The 16132-nt window shown below is 42.6% G+C and overlaps 1 protein-coding gene across 4 annotated transcripts in view; it reads left to right on the plus strand.

Annotated features, from left to right (window-relative positions):
- LOC146854239 (uncharacterized) overlaps nt 1-15896 on the plus strand; it is a 107844-nt gene extending 91948 nt beyond the window's left edge. For 3 of the 4 annotated variants that reach the window (XM_085650529.1, XM_085650530.1, XM_085650533.1), the window contains one exon: nt 12792-14024. In XM_085650529.1, coding sequence (XP_085506655.1) covers nt 12792-13636 — 845 coding nt within the window. In that variant the 3' untranslated portion in view covers nt 13637-14024. Of the gene's footprint in view, nt 1-12791 lie in introns of all 4 variants that reach the window. The other variant, XM_085650532.1, reaches the window with a different exon arrangement.
- Nucleotides 15897-16132: the final 236 nt, after the last annotated feature.

The raw sequence follows: 16132 nt of genomic DNA on the forward strand, positions 1-16132 counted from the left end.
TTGCTGATTAAATTTCAAAATAAATCTAAACTTGTCCTGTGTATCAATTCCCTTTATCCCCTTGGGTTTAGTTTTTACAAGGGCTGCTCTAGATTCTCGGTTGCTTTTAGTGAGGGCATTTTGCAGACATTTCTTACTATATCCCCTCTCCCGAAATCTTTTTATGCATTACCCCTGGGCTTGCAGTAGGTCCTGTTCATTGCTGCATATGCGCTTCAAACGAAACAGTTCCCCATATGGTATACTTTGTATCAAAGTGCCCAGGATGGGCACTGCTAGCATGTAAAATTGCATTCCCCGCTGTGGGCTTTCTGTGAAGTCGTGTTTCAATTTTACCTTTCTCAATGTAAACTTCCATAACTAAAAAGTTAACAGTTTTGTCACTTATGCAGGCACTGAAGTTTAGATTGAGTTGATTCTTGTTGATTTGGGCAACAAAGATCTCCGCTTCAGTTTGAGTACCATGCCACACTATATATATGCTTTTTATACTAGTAGATTAAAAAAATAACCAAAGAAAGTAATATAATGTACAATATATATATTTAATAATATTGTTACATTATGTAAATATATATATTAACATACACACATATGTGTGTTCATGTAAGTATATATTTATTTCAATGGCCCGCACTCTAAAGGCCCTGAGAACATTAGTCCTTACCTTTGTAAATTTAATGTCTAAGCTTGATTTAACAACTTATTTTTTTAAGTCTTTTATAATGACGTGCGTTTCCAAAAGCCCTCAGAATTTCAAAATTACAATTGACACAAACACCTTATCAAGCACAAAAACCTTCTCCTACTTAAGTGTCACATTTTGCTCGACAGGCTCCTGGGTGACACACATTTTGCAAAGCAGGGCAGAAATGGCTGGATCAGCGGGTTCGCTCCTCAGTCTTCCGCATCCCTCAAGTGGATGGTCTCTGGTTCAGGTGCTACAAATTTGCGCTGCACAATGCACCCCAACAGCCTCTTATGGGGCGGGCGTCTGCGGTTCCACCGACTCTACGGCAATACAGAGGGAAGAAAATATGTTTTGTAGAAGAGTCTTGGCAGTTTCTGCATCCTCCTCACACTTCATGGGCCTTACCTATCTGAGTGATTTCATTCGAACCAGACCCCCATTATTGTGGCTTTCTAGTTAGCGCACTGAGGAAGCATCTTTAACAAGTGCCCTAATTACCGACTGTTTGGCATGAGACAAGGGCCTGTCTATTCCGTTCGTTGTCATATGTGAAAGATTCACTTGAAGGGGTCGACCTTTCCCATGCATTTTATGACACAGCCTCATGCATATCTATTGATAAAAACAGGTTTCTGCATCATTATTAGACCAATTGCATGATTAGAGGGTCAGGACCGAATCTCAGAAAACAACCATTGAAAGTTATTTGCTGTTAAATGTGAGGGCTAACATAGACAGTTACCGGGGTAAACGAAGAAGGACTTGGGAGAGTTCTTTACTATTTTGGTTCAGAGCGGACACAATAAAGGTGCACATGCGTCAAAATAGACAGTAGCGATTCTTTAATTGCGATTTTTAAACAATCGCAATTAAAGAATCGCTATTGCCGATTCATGTAGGAATCGCAAAACTAATTGTGATTCCTTCACATTCCTTAATCGCGAGTCGCAATTAAGGAATTGATTCCCATTCATTCCTATGGGCCTAGAGGCCCATAGGAATGAATGGGAATTGCATGCGAAATTTGCGAGTACCCAATAGGTACTTGCAAATTGTGCATGCAATTTCAAGGGTGCCAAAAGGACACCCTGTTGCACCCCTGAAATTACAATTTATCCACATGTTGCGCACACACGTGCCCCAAGGGCATTTGTGTGTGAAACATTTTGGCCTGGATGACCCAAAATTGCCTCAAGTTGAATTCAGATAACACTGAGGTGCTCTTCTTCAATCAACCAGTCCCGCCACCCTCTAAGCTCTGGTGGCCACCGGAACTGAATCCCCCACTGGATCCAGTTGATTCTGTGACAAATCTGAGGTTTTAATTCGATAATGATCTTTCCTGTAAGACCCAGATTCGTCAAGTCTCCTCCTCATGCTTCTGGAAATTGCGGGCTTTTAGGAAATTCCTCCACTTTCTCCCATTGGACTTCAGGAGGACGGTATTTAATGCCTTGGTCACATCTCGTTTGGACTACTCTAATAGTCTCTACTTAGGACTTCCAGCATATCTGATCCGCAGACTACAAATAGTTCAAAACGCTGTGGCCAGACTGATTTGTAAGGTGCCTTTCCATCATTCCATCTACCCTCAATCTGCGGAGTCTTCTTTGGCTGCCCGTCAGTAGGAGAACTGAATTTAAAGCACTACTCTGATTTACAGAGCCACCAGGGGTCGGGGCCCCGGTGCAAAGTTAACAACATGACCAGGTCCTGAGATCAAACCACATGCAAATGCTCATTATACCCCGCTATTGTAAGGCCAGGATAGGCGGCAGAGCATTTGCGGTCAGAACAGCAAAGCTCTGGAATGCAATGCCTTTTTATCTCCGAATAACGGACCCAGAATCCGCCTTCAGGAGAGCTCTAAAAATCTGGCTCTTCAACAGTACCTAGTCCTTCTCTGTGCCTTAGCGCCGGGACACCTCTGTGGGATGTAGCTGTGCGTTCTATACATTTCTAAATAATAATAATCATAATAACATGGGACTTTGAAAAATGCACTTTAGTGCATTTTTTAAAGAAATCGCAAATTACCATCAACTTTAGATTGACGGTAATTTGCGATTCATTTTTGTGAAATCGCAATTTTTTTTGTTTAATGCATTGCATTTAAGGAATTTTAATTTGCGATTGCTTAAATGCATCGACAATTAAAGTAAGCACAAGTTTTGCTATTCTTCAATTGCGATTTTTGCATTGCATCCCAAATGCAAAAATACCGGTCACAAAGGGGCAGATTCTGCTAATCGGCCCGTTTGCGACCGTTTTTTTTATGTTGATGCATGTGACCCAAAATACTTACGCTGTTTCCCAATAGGGCACTAGCCGAATTTAGATGCAATTGTTTGCCCATGCAACACTGGTACTAATCAATCAATGGTCCATTTTCTTTTCTTTTACAACTTTTATGAATTATATACAAAAGGTTTTTTGGTTCCATTTTTTAGATCAAGGAATGAAAGACACTGTGTCCCAGCCTACCTCTTCCTTCAACGACTCTCAGATTAGGAAACTTGCACTGATGTAAGCCGATTTCTATGTGCTCCAGTATGATCACGAGGAACTAGGAACTTTATTTAAATTACGTACTGTGGCAAGTTGATTTCTATGTGCTCTCGTACGACTGTGAGGCACCATGAGCTTTATTTTATATTATGTTTACAAGGTTTTTATTTGGATTTTACTGTACGCTACATCATTTTATTGTTCATCAAATGTGGAAGTATTTTAGTATTATCTTATATTTTATGCACTTTATATATCTGTATACTTTCATGGTTGTATGATCAGCTGCATAAAGCTGTTAAAATATAGTATTACATGATATTTACATGTATTTAATTTTCATTGTATTAATTTTATAAAATAAAAAAAGATTCACTATTTTAAACTATAAAATATTTAAAAAATTATGTCTTTGTATGTCTATATTAGTGTGAAACAATAATTTTCCAATATTTTTGTACTTACCGCATAAGCATAAGGAGATGATATTTTTGTAAGCAATATTATTGGTGTCAATATTGTGATTATAAACTCTCAGAGTGGGAGTTTGTTATAGAAAAACAAGTAACTAATGACACCCACACATAGAGAGTTTTTTTCCTGGGTCTGAAGATCATTATTTGTTTTTTTCTGTTTCTGTAACAAACAGAAAAGGGACATTACAGAGTACACCCTAAATGGGTGGTCTAATGCACTTCCTGCGACTGCCCTGATTCAGTTGGATGAAGCTTTTTGGTGACTGAACGAAATGGGGCTCTGTTGACGGAAATTTTGAGTTCCTTTCGACTCTAAATAAGGAAGGCGGTCCATCAGCTTACCAGACAAGGTACAGTGTCACAAGAGTGCCCTGTCTGTTAAGCTCTAAATCTACCCTCAAGTGTTTCTTATCAATATCAATCAATCAGTTAGTCAATGAATTCTATATTCAGGCACAAAAGTATCAATAAAAGTACATTAAACAAATCACAGTACAATGTTAAGAACATTAAAAACAAGCATTTCGTAATAATCAAGGTACAATTCAGAGGATAGCAACCACAGCCTGTCATTAAACCTGGAATAATACTGTAAAACATTTCTAAAAAGTATTCATAGTATGACGGGCCCGAACGACAGTTTTTAGAAACATACCCACATGGAAAATACAATTGCCATCATTCAATTGAAGCAGCTTACTATACGCATCTAAAATCAACAATGTTATGCCTCTTGATTAGGGGTAATAGAATACTCTTTGTGTATATAGAATAAAATCCACAGAAGAATAAAAAATGCAACATAGATTGATCTGACCTCCCATTACATGGACAGGGCAAGGTGTCTAAGTTTGCCTGAAAGCCTAAAGGGAAACATAACAGATATTTGACGGCGCTTGCTCTATAACGAAGCAATAAACTATGCTCCCATCGCCCCAAAGGTTTTGTCAAATATCTAGCCATTGAGCTATTTCCTCCATTGTTTATATAGGCCATCCCACATTGCAGACTCAATCCCCAATCTCTCAGCCTGTAGGAATTTAAAAAAGATGCCTGCAGCTGGTCTTTGATAATATTAAATGGCCCGCCGGGGTTCTCTAACAGTTTTTGGCAACCTGCCTTACGAAAGAGGGATTCCACAGTCGCTAACCATGGGATACTCCTACCTTTATCGCAGGAGAGGCAAAGTAAGATAATATCTCTGGTAAGACCTGCCTCCTTGTTTCTCCATACAGCTAGCCACAGTAACATGGGGCGGACACTAATATAATTTTCAAATAATTTTATGGCAAAAAAAGATTAGAAGTAGAGATCGGGGCCCCAAAGATACTTCTGCAGAATCTATTTTCTTCTGCCTGAATTGAATTACTCTTGTTAATACCCCATACCTCAGCCCCATGTGTAGATATTGGGAGGCATTGCATTCTGAAAATCTGTAGGAGTGATAGAAGAGCTCCACCTCTCCTGGGTTGTGGTATGCCGAAAAGCGAACTAATCGCCTTGGAGAATTTATTCTTGCATTGTGCAACATGTGCTCTCCACGATCCGTTATTAGCAAAGACTAACCCCTGGTAAAAAAAAATTCTGGTGCATTTTAGACTGGATTCACCCACAGTGAGAGAGGTCAAATTATGCTTCTTCGGGCTGCAGCTCATGATATAGGATCTGTTAAAATGAGTGCGTAAGTCCAGCGATGCCATTACATTTACAAAGCCTTGTACTAGCTGTCACAAGTTCCTCGGGCTGCGAGACATTAGCACAGCGTCGCTGGCATACAACAACAATGTTAAAAATTAGCCTTTAACTTTAGGGACATCGTGAGTGGCAGTTAATAAAAAAGGATGGAGATCATTTACATACAGAATGATTAAAAGCAGGGCTAAGACACATCCTTGTCTCACACCCCGAAAATGGAAATATCTCGAGACACATCCCCATGAGTGTTGTTTCTAATTCTTTCATTCATACCCCTGTGCAAATATGCTAGAAAGTGCACCAATGCTTCATCCATGCCAAGAGCTAAAAGAATAGGCCAGAGCTTTGATCGATTTACACTGTCGAAAGCTGTGGTCTAATCCATAAATGCTAAATATATTGGAGAATTTTGGGCTATAGTGCATTTGCATTTCCATTTAGCAAGTTAAGATTGAGACACTCCTCCACTGTGCCAATCTTAGATCTAAAACCATACTGGCAGGGGTAAAAATTGACTTCTCTTCTGTCCATTCCTTTATTCGATTGTATAAAATCCTGCCCAAAATTTTTAAGGTCGTATCTATTAAAGAAATGGGCCTGTAGCAACATGTCTGGGAACGATCTCCTTTTTTTAATATAGGGCCTATGATTGAAGTTGTCCATCTTTTAGGTAGGGGGTGTGGGCTAAATTCTTAAAAACATTCAGTAATAAAGGCACCCAGAATTCTGGCTTATGTATGAGGAGATCTATCGGTACCCCTTCAGGGCGGGGGTGGTACTCCCGATTCTCTGATTTATCGTATCCTCTACTTCCCCCAGGGTCAACTGCACCAATGTAAAATTTGGATCAGGGAAGAGCTCGCTGTCAGTGGAGGCCTGGGCTTAGATATTAGTAAAGTGGATTTCCCAAGCCTCGCTTGTAATGTTACAGCTGATCTTTGACTCTACCTGGTTGAATAGCTTCATCTCTTTCACAACTGTCCAAAAGGTTTGGCGTTCCTCTTATTGCCCGTTAAAGCTAGTGAGTCCCATTGCTGATCTAGTACTTCCTTTTTTCTGGCGGCCATAACCTGCTAGTAAATCTTACATGACTCGGCCAACGCCTGGGTATTCGTCGGGATGGCATTTAGTGCCAATTACAATTGGCGATTAAGAATGGAACACTCTCGACTAAACCATCACGGCCTATAAATATGTGGTTTTATAGGTTTCATAAAGCTCATTCTTAATAAGGGTGCAGAGCTGGACAAAAGCTACAGCTGCTGAGTAGACAACGTAAAATTCAGTAAGATAGGCCATAACCACAGGCAAATTTTCTTTAATCACAATAGGTGTATGGGTGCATTAGCGCGCCATTTGGATCTTAATCTGTCATGCGAGGGTTCAAGGTTGCTAGCTCATTCTCCCTTGTATAATGGGGTTTAGGGGCTAGGGTAAGGACTACCTCGATTTGATTGTGATCGTCATAACTAGAAGGAACAACTTTGCCTGATAACAATGAATGCTCAAGATTAGACTTTATGAAGAAGTAGTCAATTATGGATGTGTGGCCTTGGCCCCTGAAAGTGGGTAGTAATTCTGTGCATGCACCTGTGATATCCATTACGTTATAAAGTTTGCAAGTAGCCAGAAAAGATGTCAACTCATGTCCTCTAACATCAGATCTGTAGTGTTAACAAGTGACAGTATTAATATTAGGAATGGATTTATTAAAAAAGTGTGGGGTAGTGCTTGATAATCTCAACCTTGCGTTAAAATCTCCTCTGAAACAAAAAAACAGATAACTGTCCAGAATCACCAGCAGTGCTTTGTAGGGAACACATGTATTCAAACAAGTTTGGAAATTTAGTATTGGACACATTAGTAAAATCATTATTATAAAAGTTAATTAAATATATTGTTGGACCTACTTTGTACCTCACTATCTGGAAATTACTGTCAACAATTGCTAGTGTCTTCATGCTACCTCCTACTTTACTATTCTCCCGGATAGCCAGCTCACCTACTGCACGACCTAATCTAGAGGGAGTTGCTAAATTATAATAACATACACAGCCATCCACATATATTCCATGTGTCGCCAAAGCTCCTCCCAGGTTTCATTTTGTAAGACCCTCAAAGGGGGTACGCCAGCTAAAACTAGCACATAGGGGCAATATGCAGGTAGCAAATCCAGTAGATCCTTGTTGGGCACATACTTTATTACACCCCTGGGATGGCTTGTATAACCACAATCAGGGGGAATTTTTGGTCTTGCTCCTTGGTTGTTACAAGACAATGCCTCCTTCTGTTTGGTATTCTTGGCAGTGGCTGATACTTCATAACCTGCAATAATTTGCTTATCAGGCTGAGGTGGTCTTTGCTGCTCTTGTTGAACTATTTCAGTTGTCTCCAGTCTAAGTGTTGAAGATGGAACTATAGCCTGGGATGAAAGTGTCCCATTAGGTGTGCGTAAAGATGGAAAGTTGTGAGCTATTTGACCACCACTCCTGTTAGCAGTCAGAATCAGAATGGACTTTATTGTTTAGTTAGTTAAAACCACAACAATATACCAGTAAAACTGAGTGAGTTATAAAATTAAAATATATATGTTAAAAGTTTTGATTTGCAGTGATGTAATAAATACACATTTAGGGTATACATGTTAAGAGTTGTGATTTGCAATAGTGCAATAAAATAGAGGGAAGAGGTAGATAACCGGTTTGGTGGGACATACTCTCAAAGGTGCTATTGTGCTTTTCACCTCAGTCCGTATTTTAGCAGTTTCTCATACTGGATTAAGAACCATACTAAGTTACAGTGAAGCTGTGGGTCGTTTGGTCGAGACATGTTAATATTGCAGGTCTACAGGTGCAAATGACCCTTGTGTTGACTAATTTTTTCAGTAGTAAGCGACGGTGTGGATTTAAGACTGGGCAGATTCATATTAGGTGGATGATGTCCTGTTTTGGTGCTCCACAAAAGCTACATGACTTTGGGCCCTTGTATTGTCAGCTTGGGTGGTCTGCGTTACATGGTAATGATCTAAAACGTATTGCTAGAAACGTTGTTTTTAGATAGGGGGAGTAAGACAGACCCAAGTATGTTGCTGGTTGCAGTTTTGTGTACGATTGCAGGACCATCCATGCATGGGCTCGCTTACTTACTCTGGTTTTATCTTCAATTAGCGAGTGCTTTATTGCTGCTTTCTTCAGTATTTGTTGAAAGGAAAAGAATGGTAAATTCTGTTGCCAAAGACCTGTAGTGTTTGTGAGCTTTAAAGATGATTGTAAGTGCTTGGTGTAGGCAGACTGGGGGCCATCGTAGTGCCTTCCAGAGCCCATTATTAATTAGATTTTGTTGGTTGGTCCAAATTTTGTACCAGGTTTTTACTGTTGTGTATCTTCTTTGTAGGCACTGCTGCTACATCCCAAATTCCAGCCGGACCTGCCCCGGTGAGGATTTGTGAGCGAGGGAAAATACTGTTATGTATGTCCGTATTTGAAGGCTGTCCAGAATCGCCGCGTCTTTTCCATGCTGGATTTCACTAGGGTAGGCCTCAGTTGGCAGGAGTTTTGCTTTGATAACTGCTAGTAGTGGAGCAAACAATGGGCTTTTTAAGCTTTTGCGATTGAACAGAAGGCAAATGTTAGTCCATTTCCTTTTTCAATAAGTTCTCATTGTGTTTTTGAAAGGTAAATTGGTTATCCACGTGTACACCTAGGCATTTGTAGCTGCTGACCACTTCCAGTTTTGTATTACTGATTGTTGACAGTCTACGGCGGGGGGCAAGTACGAAGTGCATCCAAACACTTCTCCAGGCTAACAAGGCATACCAGCAACAACCTATATTTTTCATTCAAAATATTACTAAATCTAGCACAGAATGATTCAAGTTGTGAAGAGTAGGCAACTGAGTCACCAATAGTCTCATTGCCCGAGATTTGAATATGGGACGATGACTGGGCTGGTGCAGACTGTGCAGGCTGTACCCAAGAAAGTAGTTGATTACTATTACTAACAGCCCAATTAGGCTGTTTCCTCTTTGTGATCACCTACTTGCCAGTGGCTCTTTTTCTTTTTACAGCAATCGCAGTGGGGGCAGAGGGGGTCTGCCAATAATAATGTCAAGTGTAGTGGATCGGACTTGTTACAAGCACACAATACAGTACTTAGGCTTGTGTTTGAGTGAGAAGTATTAATTAGTAAAGGTGCCATCTCCTTACACTTGGTAGCACTTGCTGCATTTTCCCCAGCAACCAGTGGCATTGATAACTTTCCATGGTCTAATGATAGTCTTCGCTCCGTTAGTTCAATTTCGTTGGAGACAATTCTTTCCAGCATGCTGTCAATGGAAATAGAGGGGTGTGAGATAACACTACCCCCTTCATTCTTTAGCTTTCTCATAGTAGTTATTTGTTAGCTCTTCATCTTTCAGCGTAGATCCCTCATTTCAGGGTAAAATACAATAGTTCCCAGAGTCCAGGGCCGAGAGGGGGGCCCAGCCCAGCCTCGCCCGGCTGCTGGCAGGTGCCGACGGACCAGCTCTTGTCCCAGTCTTTGCCCGGGTGCATGCCCAGGTGTATCCCACACGTGTCTTGAACCATGTGAGCTCCAGCGTGTTTTGAGGAGCGCCTCCGGGTGTGAACTGGTGGTATTGGTGGCTCTCCTGCTGCAAAGTCACCTGGGGCTTGTTGTCTGCCCCCCCTGTTGGTGACGCAGTCTCCCGAGCTGCGGGATCCCCAGCGGGTTTTAAAGCACGCCTCAGGGCATGAACTGATGGCATCGGCGACTCTCCTGCCGCAAAGTCACCTGGGGTTTGTGGTCTGCCCTCTATTGGTGATGCAGTCTCTTTTACCCATGCCGCGGGAGCCCCAAGGGGTTTTGAAGAACTACTGAAGAACCGGGTTTTTAGAACCCAGCGGCGCCAGGGGCACACCCAAAGTCTTCGGGTTCACCTGTCTTAGAATACAGAGACACAGGATACTTCTTGGTGGCGTCAGAGATCGAGTTTATTGGCTGCAGCCAGTAACAGAAGTCCTAGAAGTCATCACGGTATGAGTTCTCAGGAGACTGCTCAAATTTACAAAGCAAGTCATCCCTTTTTATGCCAGAAACATCACATTCCAGACAAACACCCATTATTTTACAAATTGTCCAATCGCATGTAACCACATCAAAAGTATCGCATGATGGTAAAACCCACTTATCAGTTGTCCGGCCCATGATCAATCATCGAACAATCCCAACATTCTTCTTTAGACAAGCCGGACAGACCCATAATAAAGAGACCACAACCCACATCGTAAATGGACCACAAAAGAAGAAACAGAAACAGATAGAAGTAGGATGGGGCATGTTTGTGTGCAATAAAACTTTACGAGATCCCGTGCTCTGACCCTTAATCAAGATCAGCTAGCGGGCGGGAACGGGTTTGGCAGGGTCGGCCTCAGGCAACGAGGTCAGTTCACTCGAGTCATGTAGGAGTCAGCACAAACTCGAGCTAAGGTGAGCCTGACCAAAGAGCTTGTTTAACCACAGTCATCGGCCTATGTGAGGGCAACCACAAAATGGCTACCATGTGCAAAATGGAACCCAGGGTTCGGAACGAAAACCCTAAATACGCAGTGAATCCATTGGTGTAATGTGACGAAAACACACGTACTAGCTGAACTCACTAGTTACGGTTCGCTGTTACCAAAATCGTAACGGAACCATGATATTTATTATGCAGATTCAGATTTCACGGAACCTCACTCCTCCTGGCCTGAACTGGCGGTGTCCTCAGCTCTCCTGCCGCAAAGTCACCTGGGGCTTATGGTCTGCCCCCTATTGATGACGCAATGTCTTTTCCAATTACCGCGGGAGCCCCAGCGGGTTTTGAAGAGCGCTATATATATCTACAAAAGTTGCTGAGAGTGTCAATGAAGTTTGACGCTGCAATGTAATTTCTGCTGATAGCTTTCAGCTGCATTCAATGTTTCTGAGGAAGGCTTACAGGGGATTTAATGTTTCTGAGGATACTTGTCACTTTTGGGTGTAATTGTAGAATCCTTTCTACTCAAGAAGATCTTTGCCAGGAAATCTAGAAGCTGACAGTGGAACTGCACCCATACGTATGAAAATATTACCTTGTGGGTATTTACCACTTGTGAGTGTAACTGCAACAGCCTTTCTTCTGCATGTCATCTTTGTGAGGCCACCTAGTTGCTGAGGAGGAATACACCTGCAAATACATATACACATTACTTGTGAATGGAACAAAAGCAGCCTTTTCTCTCTGTATTATCCATTTAGGACATTTTGGTACTAGCAATGGTAGTATAGGTGTTGGCCTCCATGCAGTATCTATGAGGACATTTGTTCAGTGCAGCTGCAGCCTTTCGTCTCTATGTGATCTTTTGGTGGACATCTGGTTGGTGATTGTGGTACTGTAGCCTTAAGTTTCCTTGTGCCCTAGTTGGTAATCGTGGTACTGTCGTCCTAAGTCTCCTTGCGTCCTAGTTAGAGATAGTGGTATTATCGTTCTAAGTCTCCTTGCATCCTAGTTGTTAATGGTGGCACTGTAGCCCTAAGTCTCCTTGCATCCTAGTTGGCGATGGTGGTACTGTAGCTCTAAATTTCCTTGCATCCTCCATGATGCGGTTTGTTTGCTGTTATACAAAATGCAACTATTTGTATGAGACATGTTTTTGTCTGTGGAATAGTGTGAGGTCATTTTTGACTGTCACATGAATTTTAACCTTTGATTTCCAAGCATTAGTGGAATTGTAGGCTTTTGATTCTACATATCTGTGAGGAAATGTGTTGCTTCTGCATCCACTGTTTTTTATGAACAGTACATGAGGTAATGTGATGACTGCCAGTGATACTGCATCCTTAAATCTTCATGTATGTGTGATACTCCATCAGTGATGCCTTAAGATAATGTCTGTGTCATCTGTTGCGTCATATGATGCATATTGGTGACCAGGGGATGGGTTTTCTGATCGTGTAGCTAACCGCAACTGGAGAATTGTCATGTTTTTAGTTTTCGGGTTGCCACCATACCATCCCTTCAACAAAGCTTTTAAAATATATGTATATATTTATGCATGGATATAAATAAATATTTATGTAAATGCTTTTGGATAAGATAGTTATCTATAGGAGTCTTTTTGACTTTGATAGGTCATGCCATATCTCCTCTTCGAGACTGTTCCATTGCTGGCTTGAAAGCATTCTTGTCCTAGCCAACCCATTTATAGAGAAAGAATGGTCATTTGTGAGTGTTGTGAAATACACACATACAGTCAGTTCTTAGTTGGTCAGTCCTGCATCAAGCTCTTTATAGAGACTCACATCAATTGGAACAGAGTCTAGAAGTGGTTTAATGTTTGTAGGTTGGCAGGTGTTTGACTTTAAGCATACAACATACCTTTTGTCTTTCTCTTTTCCCTCAGACGTTGGAATAGTTTGCAAGGAGAATACCCTTCTAGACAGGATGAAATCACTTATCTCCAAAGCTGCTGGTCATCCGGAGGGACTGGTCAAGCCATCTGACCCATTGCATAGGTTCAAGGAGAAGCCTGGGAAGTTGATGATGGAATGCAATCGCAGCATAAGGCATCACAGGTCCCAGCGTGGTTTAACAAGGCACCTCTCATATAACAATGCTGCATCAACAATGGACGTCAGATACGCATCTCACGTAAAGACAAGAAAGCAACGCCAGAACCACGAGCAAGAAGGTTTCTGCGACCACCACACTTACAGGCATAGGCAACTCAGAAACAGTCCCACCTCTTCCTCAAGTGATGAGGGAACTGACATGGGCACTGCTCATGCTCCTCACACACAGTTAGTGAAACAGTTCAGCTACCAGCCCACAGGCCTGGGTCCACAGGCTCAAAAGCCTAGACTTCCCATTAGTTGGAGAACTAAGAGATTGATGTACCACTCGTGTTCCACCAACGCTGATGCTGACTTCACGAAATATCAAAATTCCACCACAAAACATATTTCCTTCCTACCTCAGATGCTACTTGCCATGGACAGTGGTGATGCAGGGACAGGGCGCGTACTGTACGATGCACGGATTCATAAAAAGCAACCAAAGGACCCTTTGGCAAATAGACACAGACCCTGCTGCAATGAGGATGCGGGATCACCACCCGGCCATCCCCAGTTTCTCCAGCACACAAGTCAGCAAGCTGCAACTAACAAAAACATAGTGCAGCGCTCCCACCACACTCTGCCTCGCATCCACAATTGGCATTACCTCACTCATCATTGCAAGGGCAACTAGCCGGAGATGACCTCTATGAAGACACTTACCAGGAAACTAGCCCAGTGGGCTTCAACGCAAGTCTTCGGGGACCGCCCTCATCTCTGACCAACCCACATGCCAGTCTCATCTCTACAGGATACATCTGGATGGAACCAACCTGAACATCTCTAAAGGATAAACTGGTCTGCACAGAGCCATACAGAACCTCCATGTGACATATGAACTAACTATATATTTATTGTAAATGTAAATAGCTCTATTTTTACCACAGTGTTGTACAAATGAGAAAGTACAAGGCTACGAAACAGTCATGGCATTTTAATTTAAATGGATAGGGTGGTAATACAGATGTATGAATCGCTTGACATAGAAGTTTGTAACTGTATAAAAATAGAATCTAGTTTCCTCTTAATGGTCTTGTTGTGTTATCACTATTCATATGCAATATGAGAGAGACATAGCTATGTAATACATTGTTAGAGTTGGGATGTGACCTGAAGATGCCTGCTGGTAGTGTGAAAGGCAGGTAACTGAGCAGGATCATGGGACAGCTGTCACCGGAACTTATCGAATCAAGAGTTTTAAGAACCACTACATATGTTGGAGGACATGAGACAGAAAGCATTTAAGAAGCACTGCAGAGTGAGGGTCTTTGGTTCTGCCCATATGTTGGTGGATATGAGCACAGAATTTGGGCAGAAGCTTTGTTATAGTGTACCGTTGGTGCAATTATATAGCACCTATTCTCCCTCACGAGGCATAGAAGCGCTTGTGTCATTAGTCCAAAAAAGAGTGATTGCTCCACTCCTGTTGGCTCATAGTCCAATGTTGCATACCTACCACCAAAACTTCACATGATCAGGCGTCGCAAATTTATCCGGACAGCCCTGATTTTACATAGGCTAGCAGATGAATCTGTCAGTGTACAGTGAGCAGTGTACTTCTATGAGTGCAGGGTGAGTACTGTGTATAGAGTGCGGGTGAGCAGTCTTCATGGAGTACAGGGTGAGTGTGTATATAGAGTGCAGGGTGAGTATGCCTGTGTGAGTGCCTTATGAACAGTGTGCATAGAGTGCATGGTAAAAGTTGTGCCTGTGTGTGCGCTGTATGAACAGCGTACCTGTGTAAGTGTGTATAGCTAGCAAGGTGTGCAGCATACCCGTGTAAGTTTTGGGGTGTGCCTGAGTGAAAGCAGGGGAAAGGTGTGCCCATGTGATTGCAGGGGGAAGGATTTGCCCATGTGACTGCAGGGGGAGAGTGTGTTGGCATGAGTGCAGCGGGAGAGGTGTGCCTGTATGAGTGCAGGGGTAGGTGTGTGCCTGCATTAGTGCGGGGGAGGGGTGTTCCTGTATAAGTGCAGGGTGAGGGTTGTGCCTGCATGACTCCATGGGAGGGGTATTCCTGAATAAGAGCAGGGTCAGGGGTGTGCCTGTTGGAGAACAGGGGATGGGGTGTGCCTGCATGAGTGCTTGTAGAGGGGTATGCCGCCATGAGTGTAGGTGGAGGGGTGTGCATGCAGGAGTCCAGGGGGAGGGGTGTGTCTGCATGAGTACAGGGATAGGGGTATGCCTGCAGCGGCGGTTTCTCTTCATAGGCGGAAGAGCGTCACCCCACCTGCTGGTGCAGTAGAAGACACAGAGTAATAAAATGGTATTTACCATTTTATTATTTTGTGTGCGGCAGCCTGTGCTGCTGTAGTGCTAGGGTGTTGGAAGGGCAGATTCCTGTGGATTGCAGGATGTCTTCCAGGGCTCAGTGCACATATCAGATTGTCTGAATGTCTATAGCCGGCCTACTGGACATGCACACTTCAGACACAGCAATCCCAGGGCTTGGAAACAGCCAGGGGATTGCTGGCACAGGCCCCCAGCCTCAAAATGAGCGCTGGGTTAGCCTGCTCCAACCAATACTGAAACTGCTCTGATGCCGAATACAGCATGAGAGCAGCCCCGGGATTGGTTGGATTTGTGCTGCACTTGGAAGGAGGTCCTTACCTTTCCTTCTTGTTTATTGTCACCCCCATGATTGGCGTGGAGAGCGGAGCACAGGACAGAGGGCCTGGTAGCCAGCAGCATTTATGGTGAGTGCCACACCATTTAATACTGTTGCCAGCTGCCACTGTGTGCCTGCATGAGTGCAGGGGGAGAGGCCCTGTGCATCGGTGCAGGTTAAGCAGTGTGCTTTTAAGAGTACACTGCAGTGTAAACATTTACAGGGAGAATTCGCTTTTCAGTTACCTTTGTTATAATCAGTTCTAAAGTGACATATTAAACTGATTAAAAAACTGCAAATCGGTTTGTTTATTTTAGCAGAACAGATTCCAAATTTACTGTACATATCTATGACCAAACAATGTCTTTCATATATAGAACCAGTTTGCCTCATATTTAGAAGGCCCAGTGTGTCAAGTTTGTATCCTTTTTCTTATTCTCTCAGAATGTCACTTGGTGTGTACTTCTGAGAGCCCCTCTTTCCCTTTTTGTTAAGTAGCCACCTCAGACCCTTATATCATCT

Source organism: Triturus cristatus, chromosome 4_1 (genome assembly GCF_964204655.1).
Source record: "Triturus cristatus chromosome 4_1, aTriCri1.1, whole genome shotgun sequence".
Classification (NCBI taxonomy): domain Eukaryota; kingdom Metazoa; phylum Chordata; class Amphibia; order Caudata; family Salamandridae; genus Triturus; species Triturus cristatus.